At 35.9% G+C, this 16,089-nt stretch overlaps 1 protein-coding gene across 2 annotated transcripts in view; it reads right to left on the bottom strand.

Annotated features, from left to right (window-relative positions):
• ALCAM (activated leukocyte cell adhesion molecule) overlaps positions 1 to 16,089 on the bottom strand; it is a 248,022-nt gene that overhangs the window by 52,457 nt on the left and 179,476 nt on the right. For both annotated transcript variants that reach the window (XM_072614127.1, XM_072614126.1), the window contains exon 2: positions 3,129 to 3,229. In XM_072614127.1, coding sequence (XP_072470228.1) covers positions 3,129 to 3,229 — 101 coding nt within the window. The remainder of the gene's footprint in view (positions 1 to 3,128; positions 3,230 to 16,089) is intronic.

Genomic DNA, 16,089 nt, shown 5'->3' on the forward strand with positions numbered 1-16,089 from the left:
ATATAAGTCAACTGTATGACTTTGTAGCCAAATAAATAAATAAAAGCTAATGTTACACTGCTGTATTAATAGAGGAAGAGTGTCCAGAAGGAGAATTGATATTTCTGCCATACTCTATCCTGGTCATACCACATCTGAGGAACTTTGTTCCCTTTTCGGATGCTATATTACATGAAGGCCATAAAAAACTGAAGCCCATTCAGAAGGGGGTAAATGGGATGATGAGAAGGCTGCAGACCAGACCACAAATGGTCACTTGAAGATAATGAGCAGGTTTAGCCTGGGTAAGTGATTTAGGGAGAATATCAAATGTCTGCAGGACTCTAGCATGGAAGAGAGATTAGATTTATCCTGCTCAGCATCAGAGGGCAGAAAGAACTAAGAGCAGAGGCTTAAATTACAAAGAATTAGATTTAGGCTTGATGCAGAGGAAAAAAAAGAAAAATACTTCCTAACAATTAGTCTAAATGTAGAATAAGATCTTTTGATACGGATCCCCTCTTGTGGAGGACTGCAAACAGAGGAATAGTGAGGTATCTTCTAAATCTGAGATTATCTGAATTTGTAATCAGACCTTTGGTTTATTGTTTTCTTTTTTTAAGAGTAAAATGGTAATTAAATCCATCATATTTGTTTTTGCCAGATTGGCTGGAATATTTCTCCAAGTATCTTTGCCTCTATGTGGAATCTCTCTCTCTCTCTATGGGTGTGTATTTGTGTCTCATTCTCCATTTCCCACCTTGATTCTTATTTATGCAAAAAGACAGGAAATGACTGTTTTCAATATTTCATAATGTTCATAATCTTTATTGAAGGCACTATAAATATGAGATGTGCTAATGTTTTCTATTGTTAAAGAGAAAGTATACTTAAATTACTTTACAGGCAGTGGGTGTATAAGGAAAGAAAAATGGATCTGGAGCCAGAAGATTTTAGCTGGAATCCTGTATCTGCTACTTATTAGCTTTGTGACCTTGGGCAAGTTGCTTAACCCTTCTGGTGTTCTGTAAGTAGTCAGAGAGCAAATTAGGCTTTCAAAAAGGTCTTTCCAGATATAAGTAAAAGATTCAGTTCATATTGTATATGTAGTTGGACAATGAAAACTTTTCTTTGTGAAACTGTCATTATTCTCTTTCCCTCACAAAAATAAATCTTCCCTATTCCCCTACTTATTACTAGGTTACATGCACACTGTATTCAAAAATACTTATTCCTAGGCATAAGAAAGAAGAATTGGCCAGTGGTGTGAAGGATGGATTGGTGGAGGAGGAGTCAAGAGGTAGAGAGAGAATAGTTAGAAGTGGGAATGATAACCTGCACTAGGGTTGTGGCAGGGGGAATGAAAGGAACAAAGGGGAAATATATTTTATAGCATCACAGATTTAAAGCTGGAAGAAGACTAAGCTGGCACCTCAACAAGCATATAGTCCAATATTCTCATTTTACATATGAAGAAGCTAAGACCCAAGGAGAGTGAATATTTGTCCCAAGTCACATGGGCAGTAAGCATTAAAGCATATGAATTCAGGTCCCTTGATTCTAGGACCAATTCCAAGTGTATCCTGATGCTAATTGTATAGAGCAAAATGGAATGCAAAAGAAAAGTCAATGAACATCAGTTTCAAGAATGAATGGCTGGGTAAATGGTAAGGACAAAGAAAGAAATGAGAAAGTCCAAAGAAGTGAGATGACAAGTTCTCCTTTGTCATGTTTTATCTGAGGTGCTGCTAAGAAATCCAGTTAGAGATGAATGGTAAGTAATTAGAAATCTGAATCAGGTCAGCAGACAGTTCAGGGATGGTAAAAAAAGATTTGGGAGTCATCTAAGTTCAGGTTATAGTTTAAGTTGTGAGAGTGGATGACATTGAGAGAGAAACTGAGAAAACCTAAGGGATAAAGAAGAGGATTAAGTGAAGGAGTGGTCACAGAGGTAAGAACATCATTAAGAAAGTATGGTGTGACAAAGGCCAAGAGACAAAAAAAAGCATCAAGGGTCAGCAATGTTAAATGTTCCATAAAGGTCAAGGCAAATGAAGTCTGAGAAAAGGCTATTGGATTTAATGATCATGAGGTCATCAGTGACCTTTGAAAGAGCAGTTTCATTAGAACAATGGGGATGGAAACCAGATGGGAATGGATGGGAAAAACACTGTATCTAGGCTTTTTTTTGAAAGAAGTTTGGTAGTGAAAGGGAAAAGGGAAGAAGGAGAATGGCTGAATTGTAGAGGGCTATACTCCATCTAGGCTACAGCTATAGGCCCAATGAGCTGATTGAGAAGAACTAAATAGATTTGTAGGCAGATGGTCAGGGGGAGTGTAAAGATGCATGAGAGAAAGGGGAAAGCTGGTGAAACAAGATTTTGGAGGATACGGAGAAGACTGAATCTAGAGTCCAGGTGCAGAGTTTAACTGTGGCAAATAGCCTTTGGATGAGAAGAAAAGAGGAGAAAGTAAATAATTACACTGAGATATTTACATTTGTGAAGGTAAGAAACTGAAAAATCAGGATCTTAATTTTAGTAAAAGGAAAAGTCATTTTTGTGAGGGTCATGGTTGGAAGAGGGAGTAAAAAGAGAGAAATAGGTGGTGAAATTTGGAACACAAATGTAAAACATGTCTAAAAAAACCCCACTTGAATATTCATAAACTTAATGAATAAGTCCCAATTTATTTGTTCTACACTTGTAATTTTTACTGTGTTCAGAGACGACAGTCTCTGAATTGTGCTCTAAGTGACTTTCTTTGAAAAGTGTATGTTAAAAATTAGGGAATAATAGAGAGACATTAAAGTATGGCTCCTGAACATTTAGACAAGGCACAAAGCTTCCTTGCTAAGTCCTAGGAATATCATCACATGTAATGCATAAAGATGTCTTTTCAAACTAATATGATCTAGATGAACAGGTCAGACATTTGGGGGAAAGGAGGGTGAAGAATAAATTCTAGCATGCAGGACTCAAGGAATTATCCTTGCGGCATATTTATAAGACTAATTTTACCTTCATACATTTTACTTGACAGCAGAATATTGCAATTATGTTAATTTGAAGCTCCCATTTTACTCACAGAAGGAATCTTATTTTGAAAATGGGAGACAATTAACCAGGTTCAAGGTAGGCTACACTTACATATTTCCATTTTCCAAACATAAGGGTCTGAGGTACTTCAAGACGGCAAGGCATAACAATGGTATCTCCATAAACTGAATTTACAGTGTACAATCCAAGGCCTATGGAGAAAAAAAGAAAGAGAAGGTTTAAGTATTATCTTAAAGCAGCAAGGTAAATTAATTAAGCCTGGTTCAAGATTAAAAAGAAGCATGGATTTGTAAAGTTGGTTGTATTTCATTACTGTTATTATTTATCCCAAATGGTGTTACAAGGCACTAAACATATTTGTGATTCAAATCTTAATAGCTTTTCTTTACCAATTAACCCTTGTCACACTGTACAGTGCAAATAAAGAGAAATAAACTGGACCTGTGATTTTACTAGCACAGGGAACTCCCAAATGAAGAAACTGCCTCTACCATTGCAAATTGACAACTTCTTTGACAAAGTCTCTGCAACTTACAGAATTGCCTTGAGCACTGATGCCTTAAGTGACTTGACCAAGATCACACTTCCAGTAGGTGAATTTGCTTCAAGACTGGCTCTTTATCCACTAGTTATACTGCCTCTCCCAGGCATAGTTCAAATATGCAGGGCCTAATTCTGCCCTCTGGATACACAAATACTATTCTATGGGAAAGGAATATGAAATGCGTATTCAGAGGATAGACTGGCTCCTTCAACTAGACTTCACCAACACATTAAGTTATAACCTAAACCTAAATAATGTTTGTCTTTCTCATTTGAAAACTCTGCCTTATCCATTGATAAGTAATTTGCTTATCAAAAAATAAGAATAGCCACTACAATTTTAAAAAATGAGATACTCATAGTGACTATAATAACAACTATACTATTTTTAAAATTCATAAATATTTGCTGTATTTTTAATACCAATTTTTAAAAAGTAGTAACATTTCTCTCCACTAAAATCAACACTGGTTCCTGGATATAACCTGAAGTACTCTTTGATTTTACAAAAGTAAATAATGGACAGACAAAATTTCCACATAATTTACTGAAAATATGTATACTGATCATTTTGGTTCTAAGAGGGATCATCTCTTAGCTTTTTCTACAGTCAAGATTTCCAAATCCTCTGAATAATGTCAACAGATCATTATTTTGCCCACTTAGATATTATCACTGTGGTAGAAGGACCTCCTAAATCACAAATTTGTGATTTTGTACACAAGTCCCCTTTACATTTCCAAATTCACTAGTGAGCCTCTGCTTAAGATTTCTAATGAAGGGAACTCACTATCTCCCAAGATATACTGACTTTTGGATACTTCTGTCAAGCCATTTTTTTTCTCAGAATGAGCCAAAACTGACTTCTAAAGCCTGCAAAATACTTTTTATGTGCTATCTCATTTAAGCCCACAAAATCTGTGAGGCAGGCACTTTGAAAATCAGGGACAGCGGTTGCAAATCTAGTAAATGACTAAGGCAAAATTGAGTTCAGGTTTCCTGACTTAAAGTCCCTACTTCCTGCACAAGGAGGCCTCTCAACATAGATTTGAATACTGTTTTAAAGTTTATTTATTTTAGAAGAGTGTTTTGTAAACCTTAAAACAGGATTTATAGGGTTTTGTTTGTGTGTGTGTGACCATTGTAATAGATGGGGAAACTGAGGCTTAAGTAATTTGTATAGGTAGAATCAAGACTCAAACTCAATCTAATATTCTTTCCACAAAACTGCCCACTTACTTAGTTCACAATAAACTCATTTTTCATTCACAATATGAATATTAATGAAAGGAAGAAATGCCTATATTAGGGCACTAACATTAGGATAGTTTAGATTTAAATTCCAGTCTTAAATTAAAAATAAATAATAAGGGTGGATTAGGGATTTTATTACATAAATAAACTATTTGAGATGTATTAAATCATAAAGTGCTTTCCCAAAATTTCTTTCAAATGTTCTGACTCTAAAATTCCAACCACAATTTGCTACCAATAAACAGAAATTTCTTGACTTCTATTAATCACTGGGAAAAATGAAAAAATGAACCATGTAAAGAGTGAGATATTATATGTTACATATATTATATTGTTACATAATTAATATTATATATCACTTATACATATGTTTACTGTATCTATGCTACAGACTATGAAAACTAAGAAGACATGTAGCTGTTATGTTAAACACTGGGGTGTGAAATATTAAGACAATATAAAAGGTTAAATTCCCTAACTTTGCTAATCCTCCATTTGGCTGAAAAGACCTTTAAAATTTCAGTAGATACACAGAAGATCAAGATTCAATGGCCCTTGGAAATATGTTTAATTGGTTTTAGAGTTCAACATCAATTATTTTCAAAATCAGGGAAAAAATAAACAGGAGACATTTAATCCACCAGGTGGTGCTGAAGAAACGCAGAGTTAAATGACCTAAACTCTTCCTCACTAAAATAGCTTTACATTTTGCTGAGGCCTACAGGGGTGTGGTGGGAACCTCATCTTAACCAATGCATTACAAACATCAAAACCTCATTATAAATAAAATTTAGATGGATAGGAATAAAAAACTTTCCAAGTAAAACTGTAATGAAGTCATAATTCAAATATTTGTTAATTGGACACATTGTTCCTTTAAGCAGTTTGCCAGCTCCCTAAAATAACAGATAAACATATATTCTTACATAAATGTATATACATATAAATGACGAATATTTTATATAAACAAGTAGGAAATAATTAGATGTACAGAGTTTCAAACAGTACTCAACTACAGACTAAGAGATTTGAACCTGTTATAAAGAGGTTTACTTGAATCACCATTGTACGCTAAGACTCACAATGAAAAATGATCTTGACTTTTTTCTCTTTTTCCTTAATAGACAAAAAGTTAAACCCCCTAAAGGTTGCTAAGGTAACAAATCTAAACCACTCAAAATGCTATACCATCCAAAAGCTTGTAAAAAAGTAAAAGAAGAAATGGCATGTTTAACATGGTTGCCCCTGTTAAAATGAAAGCTGTGGGGTTTTAGAACTGCACACAGAGTAACAGGAATCAATGATAGCCCAGAGGATAGTACATTTTGCTTTACCCTAGAACTGACAGTTTTTAGAAACCCTTGGTTTAGAAAAGCACTGTTACTGCTGTACTATGCAAGAAATGATTGTATACAGGGACATTAGGGATTAGTCAAATTAGGAAAAAAATAAACTAGTATAGGAAGACTAACCCAAATGCCCAAGGTTGTACACCTAGTTAGTGGCTGAGCTGGGACAGCAATTCAGGCCTCCTAACTCTCTCATTCCAGTGCTCCCCACTATACCACACTGCTCTTAAAAACAAAACAGAACAAAAACAAAAGACATTTTTTAAAGGATGCCCTCTTTCACATTCGTTTATTTAGATTTTTTTTTCTTCTGTTATTATCTGGCATGTATGTGACATTTCTGAATTTTTAAAAAATGGTTCCAGCAAGATGACTCATCACCTCAGAAGAGCAATCAATTGTGCTAAATAGAGTAGACAAGCACCAAGGATAAAAGAGAAGAAAGGAGGGAGGAAAATTTTCCTAAGAAAGAAAAAAAACCTTGCAGGAAAACTGAAAGAGATTGATGAAATATATAAGAAAAGAGGTCCACATACAACAGAATCTTAGCATCCTAGTTGAAGAGGTAGAAGGGGCATCCGAGTCTAATCTAGTCCAACCATTGTTTTACAGATGAATAAATGCTACAAGCTAAAGGAAAACAAGGGGAAATTACCAAAGTGGTGGGGAATAAGGAAACCCAACAAGAAAACAATAAAAGATACCAACTTTCCCCTCTCTTTTTCCCTGAAGAGAAAATGGACCTATTGCAAAACTCTCTAGAGGAGTAGCTCAGAAACTCAAGAAAAATTTCTTAGGAAGATCTGGTCTCTATAGGGATAGAAATAAGACCTTCAAAAACACTGAAGTACTTTAAAAGAAAAGTATTATACCAGGCAACCATGATAATTCAAAGCTTAAAAAAAGATGGTACAAGATGTTAATCTAGAATAAATTCCTTAAAGACTAGAATGGCCTTGGTGGAACAGAATTCAGAAGAGATAACTCAATTTCACTCAACAAACGTTAAATTCCTACTACAAGCAAGGTAGTGCTTAAGGTGTTAGAGATGCAAAGAGAAAACTGAAACACTTCCTGTCCTCTAAGAGCTTATATTCTAAAAAGAAGAGTCAAAAAGAACTTTAAAACATGTTCACTTCCACTTCTATCTTAATGAAAGTAGCAGTTACCTTGTTTATTTTGTTCCCCACTTACAAACACAGATTGACATTTATATAATTAGGAAGTCAAAGATAGCCATTTCCCTTCCTATTCATACCACTGCAAGTACTATGTAGAATACTCTGAATCTACAGTGTCTTGAAAATTGTATACCTTTGCTATCATAACTATTTAGATTTTGTTTTAGGTGACATCCCATTCTTGATAGAAGCAAACAAAAAGTCATTGGAACACTGAGAGTTACTTGCAATTCATATCTTTTTCCCTTGGGGGGAGGGGAGAGGGAGAGAGAAGGAGAGAGAGAGAGAGAGAGAGAGAGAGAGAGAGAGAGAGAGAGAGAGAGAGAGAGAGAGAGAGAGAGAGAGAGAGAAAGAGTGTGTGTGTGTGTGTGTGTGTGTGTGTGTGTGTGTGTGTGTGTGTGAAAGATTTGGGCTCTTAAGTATGATGAAAAAATCACCTTACTGCCCACTGGGCAGAAAGAATCAATGATTCAATGAATCTTAAAAAGGGAGTGACCCACCTTTGTTCTCTCTAGTCTGCTTATTTAAAGATTGTGCTAGAACTATTTGAACTTCTTCCTGGAGGGGCAAGAAGAATTCTAATGTCAAGAGAATATAAGTGGGTTCTGAATATCAGAGAAAAGTAGTCATTGCGGGGGCTGTTGGCTCCTCTATGAATAAAGGTATTAGGAATAAAGGCAGTAGATGAAGGTGCCACAAACATAAGCAGTGGATTATATGCCCTGGGCTTGTCAAACGAGAATCAGGTGATAGGGATAAGGACACAAAATGACTTCAGAAAACTCTTTTCATGGTCTTTCATGAACGCGTCAGCTTCTCCTCTGCTGTGCAGTATTTACAACTACTGTGGTAGGATGACCAATAGTTTGGGCTCTGGCAGCCGACCATAGCAATTTGGTGATGTTAGCTTCCTAATTTTTAGAGATGTCTTAACTCTTTCAGATGAAGTGCCAGCTAAGACCCATAGTGACTGTCATCACTAATGATCCTGGTTCCACCTTTTGTAGGAGGAAGAGCTGTTTATTCTGATTTCCTTGCCAGGCCTAAGTTGAGAAATTACATTTAGTTTACCAGAATTCCCCCTATAATTTTAGTTGGATAAATTATTCATAGCTTTGCAGCCTAAAGACTATTGGGCCCAGTTACAAATACAGAATGGTTGCCATATTTCTTCTTGGAGCAATTGCATTTTAGAATGTGTGTTGGTTTGGGGCTGGTGAGGGGTGAGGATGGGAGGGTATATTATGCATGTAAGTATACTGGCCCACTCTATGCATATGTACAAACGCACATAGAGATATGTACATAGTAAGCTTCTAAATTGCTTTTCAAGCCTTCTGATTAGAAAGTGGTATATAAATGCAAACCATTACTATGAATTATTACTACTATGCCTACTACTACTATCAAAATGTCATGGCAAACAATAAAATGTGAAAATGGGCTATACTTTAAGAGAAATAGGCAATTATTTAAGTATTTTTATAATGGGTTATTAAACCAAAAATGAAGAGCAATGCAGCCAGGAAAGCTAATAATGGAATCAAGTGGAATCACAATAGACTGATCAGAAAATAGGAATAATCTCTCAACATAACATTCTGAAGTACAGGATATTTGTCAACATGAGGCACATATCAATTATATTCACAGATTTTTGGGGGGAGGGGCAAATTTTTAAAATAGATACTGACAAAATTCTACACAGAATATAACTTTATAGGGAACATAACCACTTTTATATTTTGAACATCAGATGCTTTACATAAATTGGCCAGTTGTACATGTTTTGAGGAATCACTCTCTGGTAGTGAAATACAAAACATTTGAGTTAGAGAATACTGCTGTTTCAGAATGGTCTGAGGGACAAAATAGTACATTTAACTCTAAGTTGAATGGCAATTCAATAGATAGATTCTACTATTTTCTAGAGGTCATGCAGAGGTCATCATCACTATCACTATTTACTGCAGCGACAATGAAATACTGCTAGTCAACCAAGCATTTTATAAAACACAACTGTGTCAGGGACTCTACTAAATACTGGGGATACAGAGACAGAGGTGGTGGTGGTCATAGTAATAGCTAGCATTTATATAATGCTTACTATAGACCAAGCGTTTTTTCTAGACTCTTTACAATTATTATCTCATTTGATCCTTACAACAACCCTGAGAGGTAGGTGCCAGTATCATCCCTATTTCTGAGTTGAGGAAACCGAAGCAAATAGGGGTTAAGTGACTTGCCCAGGGTCACAAGGCTAGTAACTCTATCTGAAGTGTCAGATTTTCCTGACTCTAGGCCTAGCACTCTATTCACCAAACAACCTCACTACCTAAAAAAAAAAAAAATAATAAGGAAATTATCTCAGCCCTGCCAGGGATCATATTTATATTGGTTAGTCAGACAAACATTTATTAAGTGCCTACTGTGTGCCAGGTGCTGTGCTAAATCCTGGGGATACAAAGACAGGTAAGAGATAGTTCCTGATCTCAAGCTATTGAGTCTACTGAAGGAGTTAACATTCAAATTATATATGGGATAAATTGAAAATAACAGAGGGAAGGCATTACAATTAAGGGACGTCAAGATAGCCTTCTTGTAGAATGTAATGTTTTAGCTGGGACTTGAAAGAAGCCAGGAATACTGGAGGTAGAGATGAATTGGGAAATGCCTAATTAGGAAATGGAAGGTCTTGTCCAGCAAGGAGGCCACTGTCACTGGATTATAGACTACTTAGAGATATGTAATGTTAAGAAAACTGGAAAGGTAGCAGAGAAGTCAAGGCAAATAGGATTTTGTGTTTGATCCTGGAGGTGATAGGAAGTTTACTTAGTAGAGGAGTGACACAGTCAGGTCTGAACTTTAGGAAGATCACCTTGATAGTGGAATAAAGGATAGAGTGAAGTAAGGAGAGAATTGGGACAGCAGACCAGCCCTCTAGTTATTGTAATAATCTAGGCACAAAGCAATGAGGGCCTGTACCTAGGCGGTAGCAGTCTCAGAGCAGAGAAAGGCGAAAATGAGACAGATGTTATGGAGGCAAAATTGATAGGCATTGGCAAGAGATTGAATATGAGAAGTAAGAGAGGGTAAGAAGTCAAGGATGACATCTATGTTGTGAACCTGGAGGACTAGAAGGATGCTTTTGCTGTTAAGTCATTTTCAGTTGTGTCCAACTCTTTGTGACCCCATCTGGAGCATTCTTGGCAAAGATACTAGACTAGCTTGCCATTTCCTTCTCCAGTTCATTTTACAGATGAGGAAACTGAGACAGAGTTAAATGACTTGCCCAGGGTCACAAAGATAGTAAGTGTCTGAGGCCAGATTTGAACTGAGGAAGGTAAATTTTCCTGACTCCAGGCCTGGCACTCTATCTGCTGCAGAAGGATACTAGTACCCTCAATAGTAATAGGGAAGTTAGGAAGAAGGCAGGGTTTAGGGATCATTGAGAGATAATGAGTTCAGTTTTGGATATGCCGAATTGAAAATGTCTGAAGTCTATACAATTTAAGATGTCTACAGGCAGTTGAAAATAGGAGACTGGTGGTCAGCAGGGAGATTAGGGGTGGATAAGTAAATCTGATAATCAGCATAGAAATGATCACTGAAATCCATGGGAGATGATGAGATTACCAAATGAAAGGATGTAGAAGGAGAAGATAAATGGACATAGGACGGGAACACCCATGGTTAAAGTGTTGGATCAGGTTGAGGATCCAGTAAAGTAGGATAAAGAGAGAGCAGATAGGAGGAGAATCAGGAAAGTGTTGTGTTATGAAAACTTAGATGTAAGAGAATATCAAGGAGAATAGGGTGATCAACAATGTTAGTGACTGCAAAGAGATCGAGAAGGATAAAAATTGGGAAAAGGTCTTTTAGATTTAGCAATTAAGAGATCATCAGCAAATTTGGAGAGAGCAGTTGAATGACAAGATTGAAAGTTATCTTATAGAAAAATTAAAAAGAAAGTGAGAGAAAAGGTAGTGGAAGCATCTATTGGAAAGGGCCTTCTCAAACAAGTTAGCTACAGAAGAGGAGAAAGATATGAGAAAACAATTAGTGGAAAACGATGGATCAAGTGAGGTTTTTCAAGGATGGGGGAGACATGAGCATGTTCATAGATGATAGGGAAGCAGCCAGTAGACAGGGAAAGGTTGAAGATATGTGTGAGAGTGAGATAATGGGGGCCAATGCTCTGAAATAGACAGAATGGAATGGAATCATCTGTCCACATAAAGGGGTTTTCCTTGGGAAAGAGGTCCACCTTATTATGTCAGGTGAAAGAGAAGGTAGTGGGAGAAGGCTGAAGGTGATGTAATATGATGGAGGGCAAAAGAGGTGTCTCTTTAATTGTAATTATTTATTTTATTTTTAATTCATCAATTTGTTTTTTGGTAAAAAATTTTTAAGAATAGGAAAGTTTCTTGGCTGAGAGAGTAGGGGATGAGGTGCCATGGAAGTTTGAAGAGGGATGAAAAGGTCTGGAAGAACTATTATGTTGAATGGGGTAGTGAGTTAATTAGGGAGGTATAAAAGGATTGCCTTGTAGGAGTGAGGGCTCAGTTGAAGTTATGTAACAGATTTGTAGTGGACAAAGGCTTCATGGTTTCATAATTTTCTCCAGCCTTGTTAAACAGCATGTGCCTAAGAATGACAACATATTCACATATAAGTACGTACAAAATAATTACAGGACAATCTGGGAGGGGTCACTGATTAAAACAAGGAAGATCTCATTTAGAAGATAACAGTTGAGCTAAACTTTGGAGGAAACTAGAGATTCTGAGAGTCACAAGTGGGGACAGAGTGAATTCCAGGCATGGGGGATGAATAACCCAAGCAAAGGCAAAGAGCTAAGAGATGGAATCCTGTCTGTGAGAAATAGGAAGATGGCCAGTTTGACTAGACTGTAAAGTGCGTGGGGAGAGATGTGTAATAAATCTGGAAAGTTAAATTGCATTTAGGTTTTGAAGGGCTTTAGATATCAAACAGAAGAATTTATATTTGATCCTAGAGATGTTGGGGAGTCATTGGAGTTTCTGGAGCAGAGAACTGATATGCTCAGACCTATATTTTATAACCATTTTGTTAGCATGTTTCATGGAGGAAGGATTGGCTAGTGTAGAGGCTCATATCAGGGACACCAATTGAAAGGCTATATTGCAATTTTTCAGGTAAGAGGTGATAGGGACCTGAACTAATGTGTTAACTGTGTGGGTGTAGAGAACCAAAAGATGTTTAGGAGACAAAATCAACAAAGCTTGGTAAATGATTGAATTTGTGGTTTGTGGTTGGATTGTGGGATAAGGAAGAGGACCCAGAAAAGAATGATTCTAACGCTGTGAACTTGAACAATTTGAAGAAAAGTGATGCTTTAAAGAGAAAGAGCGAAATTGGGAAAGGGGGATGAGTTTTATGGAAAAGATAGTGAGAAGCACTGGATGTGAACTGAGTGAAGGGACTATCTTTTTTGCTTGTGTTTGTATTCTCATTACTTAGGATGGTGCCTGGCATAAGGTGTTTAATAAATGCCTTATCTATCTAACTAGTTCTAAAACATTTATTAAATACTTCAATGCAGCTGTGATAGTCCTAATGCTCTAGAACATATTGTTTAAGGAAGATGTCAATAATGTCTACAAATATACATAAAGGATAGATAGTAGAAATGAAGTATGATTCTATGAAGAGTGTTGGATTCAAGCACCTGAGGTTGAATCCAGAGCAAATTCTAATTGGTGCTGGGACCATGGGTAATTTCATTTCGCCTCTCTAACCTTCAGTTTCTTCGTCTATAAAATGGGGATCATGATATCTATGAACCCATCTCACAAAACTACTGGGAGATTCAAATGAGATAAATTGAGTGAAAGTACTTTTCAAACATAAAGGGCTATATAAATGTCTGTTGATATTATACCAAAATTACATTTTATAGAATGAGTTGGGACCAAGGTCAGACTATTAAAACTGATTTTCCACAGAAAGGGTGAGGGTAAGGAAATTAATATTTTCTCTAAGGCAGGGCTTTTCAACCTGGGATTTGTAAACTTTTTTTTAATTGATAACTCTATTTCAGCATAATTGACTAGGTGGTAGTCCTATGTATTGTAATTTATGCATTTAAAAACACTGTTATGAGAAAGGGTCCACAAGCTTCAACAGATTGCTGAAAAAGTCCATCACACACACACACACGCACACACACACGTTAGGAATTTCTGCCTTAAAGTTTTTATTGGGGTTTTTATTTAAATGTTGGCATATAATGATTCTGGCAGATAAAGCATAATTTTATTCTTTTCCTTTTATTAATGAATTGGTTCATAGAAAACTTAATTAAAACATACAGAATACTTATAGGAATTGTTTAAATCTTTAACAGTCTGTCACTTTCATTTAATAAAGCTGTTTTGCCCATCAAAATAGTATTAAATATTGAATTTTATTGTACAACTAAAAATTGGGATATTTATTTAACATCTGTGGTTCTCAGTTTTTTCAACTATAACAATTAGGGTATTTAAATATTCTATAAAGTCCTTTTTGACTTTAAATCCTGATTCTAAATTGCTAGATATGATTAGTCATAGACTGTAGACTTATAAGGAACCTCAAAGATCACCTTGTTAAATCCCTCAACTCAGAAAGTTTGAGTATTGGCTCACATAGCTGGAAAATGGAACAACCAAGATTCAAATCCAGGTCTTTTGACGTCAGATTCCATGTTCTTTCCACTATATCAAATTTACATTTACGGTGGGCTTTGTAACTGGAATGTATAGTTATGTAAATAAAAATAATGTAATTGAAATCTGATTTCTGGGAGAAGCAGTATTAGGATAACAGATTAAGTTCATGATACCCATTTTCTTATTTGAATAACCAGAAAACCTTAAAAAGTATAAATTAAAGGTAGCTCAATGAATTCTATGTTAACCATCTAAGGACTAACACCATCTAAGGACTAACATTCCGGTCCTCACCATGTTGGTAGGAAGGTGATAAATCTTTTTCAGCATAGAAACTTATAAAGATTTTCTATTAATGTTCTGTATTGGTGAAAGGAGTGACTGAACGGATGAAATATTAGATCCATGGAATTATTTTAGCAATATCAGCTTCAGACACTAACATAAAACACTTTAGAATCTAGAGTTTATCATTTTGGTGTTGTTATTCAGTCATGACTGACTCTTCCTGATCCCATTTTGGATTTTCTTGGCAAAGATACTGGAGTGGTTTGCCATTTTCTTCTCCAGCTCATTTTACAGTTGAAGAACTGAAGAAAATAGAGTTAAGTGACTTGCCCAGGATCATACAGCTTACTAGTATTGGAGGCTGGATTTGAACTCACAAAGATAAATCTTCCAGACTCTACGCCCAGCATTTTATCCACTGTGTCACCTACCTGCCCTTAGTTTATCATTAACTAACCCTAAAATACTCACAGTTCTACAATTTCATCAATGTGGATATCCACTCCAATGATACCAATCACAGTTCTGCCATGCTCATCGATTTCCTCCTAAGAGTTTATCACTGGTGGGGCAACCAATACCTTGGTGGCCTTCCTTGAGGTTTCCTCATCTCTTGAGTATACCAATAGAGCACATATTGGTTATCTTTGGGCATCTTTGCTTTTGACACATAAGCAATTTCTTTTTTTAACTTCATTTGATATCATCCTCTACTCTGCTTGTCCTTTCCAATTCCCTGTATGTTGTAGCCTTCCTTTATCCACCATAATACTTCTCCACTGCCTCAAGGGTGATCTTCACTTCAATTTTCTGGATATGATAAAGGTTCTATGACTTATAGCCATACAATATCATTGGAAAATATTAGTGCTAAAAGGATTTTTGTTTCAGAGAATTAATCTTGGAGTTATCAAAAGAACTGTACCATGTCCCAAAGGCAGCCTAGTCCATTTTCTTCCTAATTTTCAACCTTTGATTCAGCTCTTTACCTATATACTCTTTCAATTCTTTCTGTTTTCTTCCTTCCTTATTTTCTTCCTTTTCTTCCTCTTCCCTCTCTCTATTTCTAGATTGATCTTTGACTGATATATGTTATACACACATATATACATACATACATACATACACACATATATATATATATATATGAAATTGTATTATATTCCTTATGGAGAATCAGAAAAGGTAAATACTGTGTGACAATGATTCAACGTGGTATATGTTTCTATTTAGAGATGTGTTGGAGATTTACAATACTAACCATAAAGGAAAAGTTAAGGAAATGAATAAAGTACACTATTTTAGATTTTAAAAAGACAAAAAAAATGTAGTGAAAAGAGCTAAAAAACAAAAAGGCCAAGATTTCATTTCATCTCTCTCTCACTGTCATCCCAGTTTAGGGTCATAGATTTAGAAATCAAAGCAACCTCAATGGCTATCTAGTTCAACCTTTTCATTTTACAGAGGAGGCAACTGAGGCCCAGAGAGGCTGGACACAATTTTGCACAGGTTGGAAGTGGAAGAGGCAGTATTTGAAAAGTAGAATCCTAAGTCCAAGACCAGTGCTCATTCTTCTACATCACACTGTGGCTCAGGAAAGGCTTATACAAGAAACATTTTGCACATTATTCAGGATGTTTATAAAGATAACATTTTCTTCAAGTTCAATTCATCTTTTTGACTAGCTTGATCCTGATGCAAGAATTGAACTGCTTTTGTTTCCATGATATATAGTTCCTCT

This window comes from Notamacropus eugenii, chromosome 5 (genome assembly GCF_028372415.1).
Source record: "Notamacropus eugenii isolate mMacEug1 chromosome 5, mMacEug1.pri_v2, whole genome shotgun sequence".
Lineage (NCBI taxonomy): Eukaryota > Metazoa > Chordata > Mammalia > Diprotodontia > Macropodidae > Notamacropus > Notamacropus eugenii.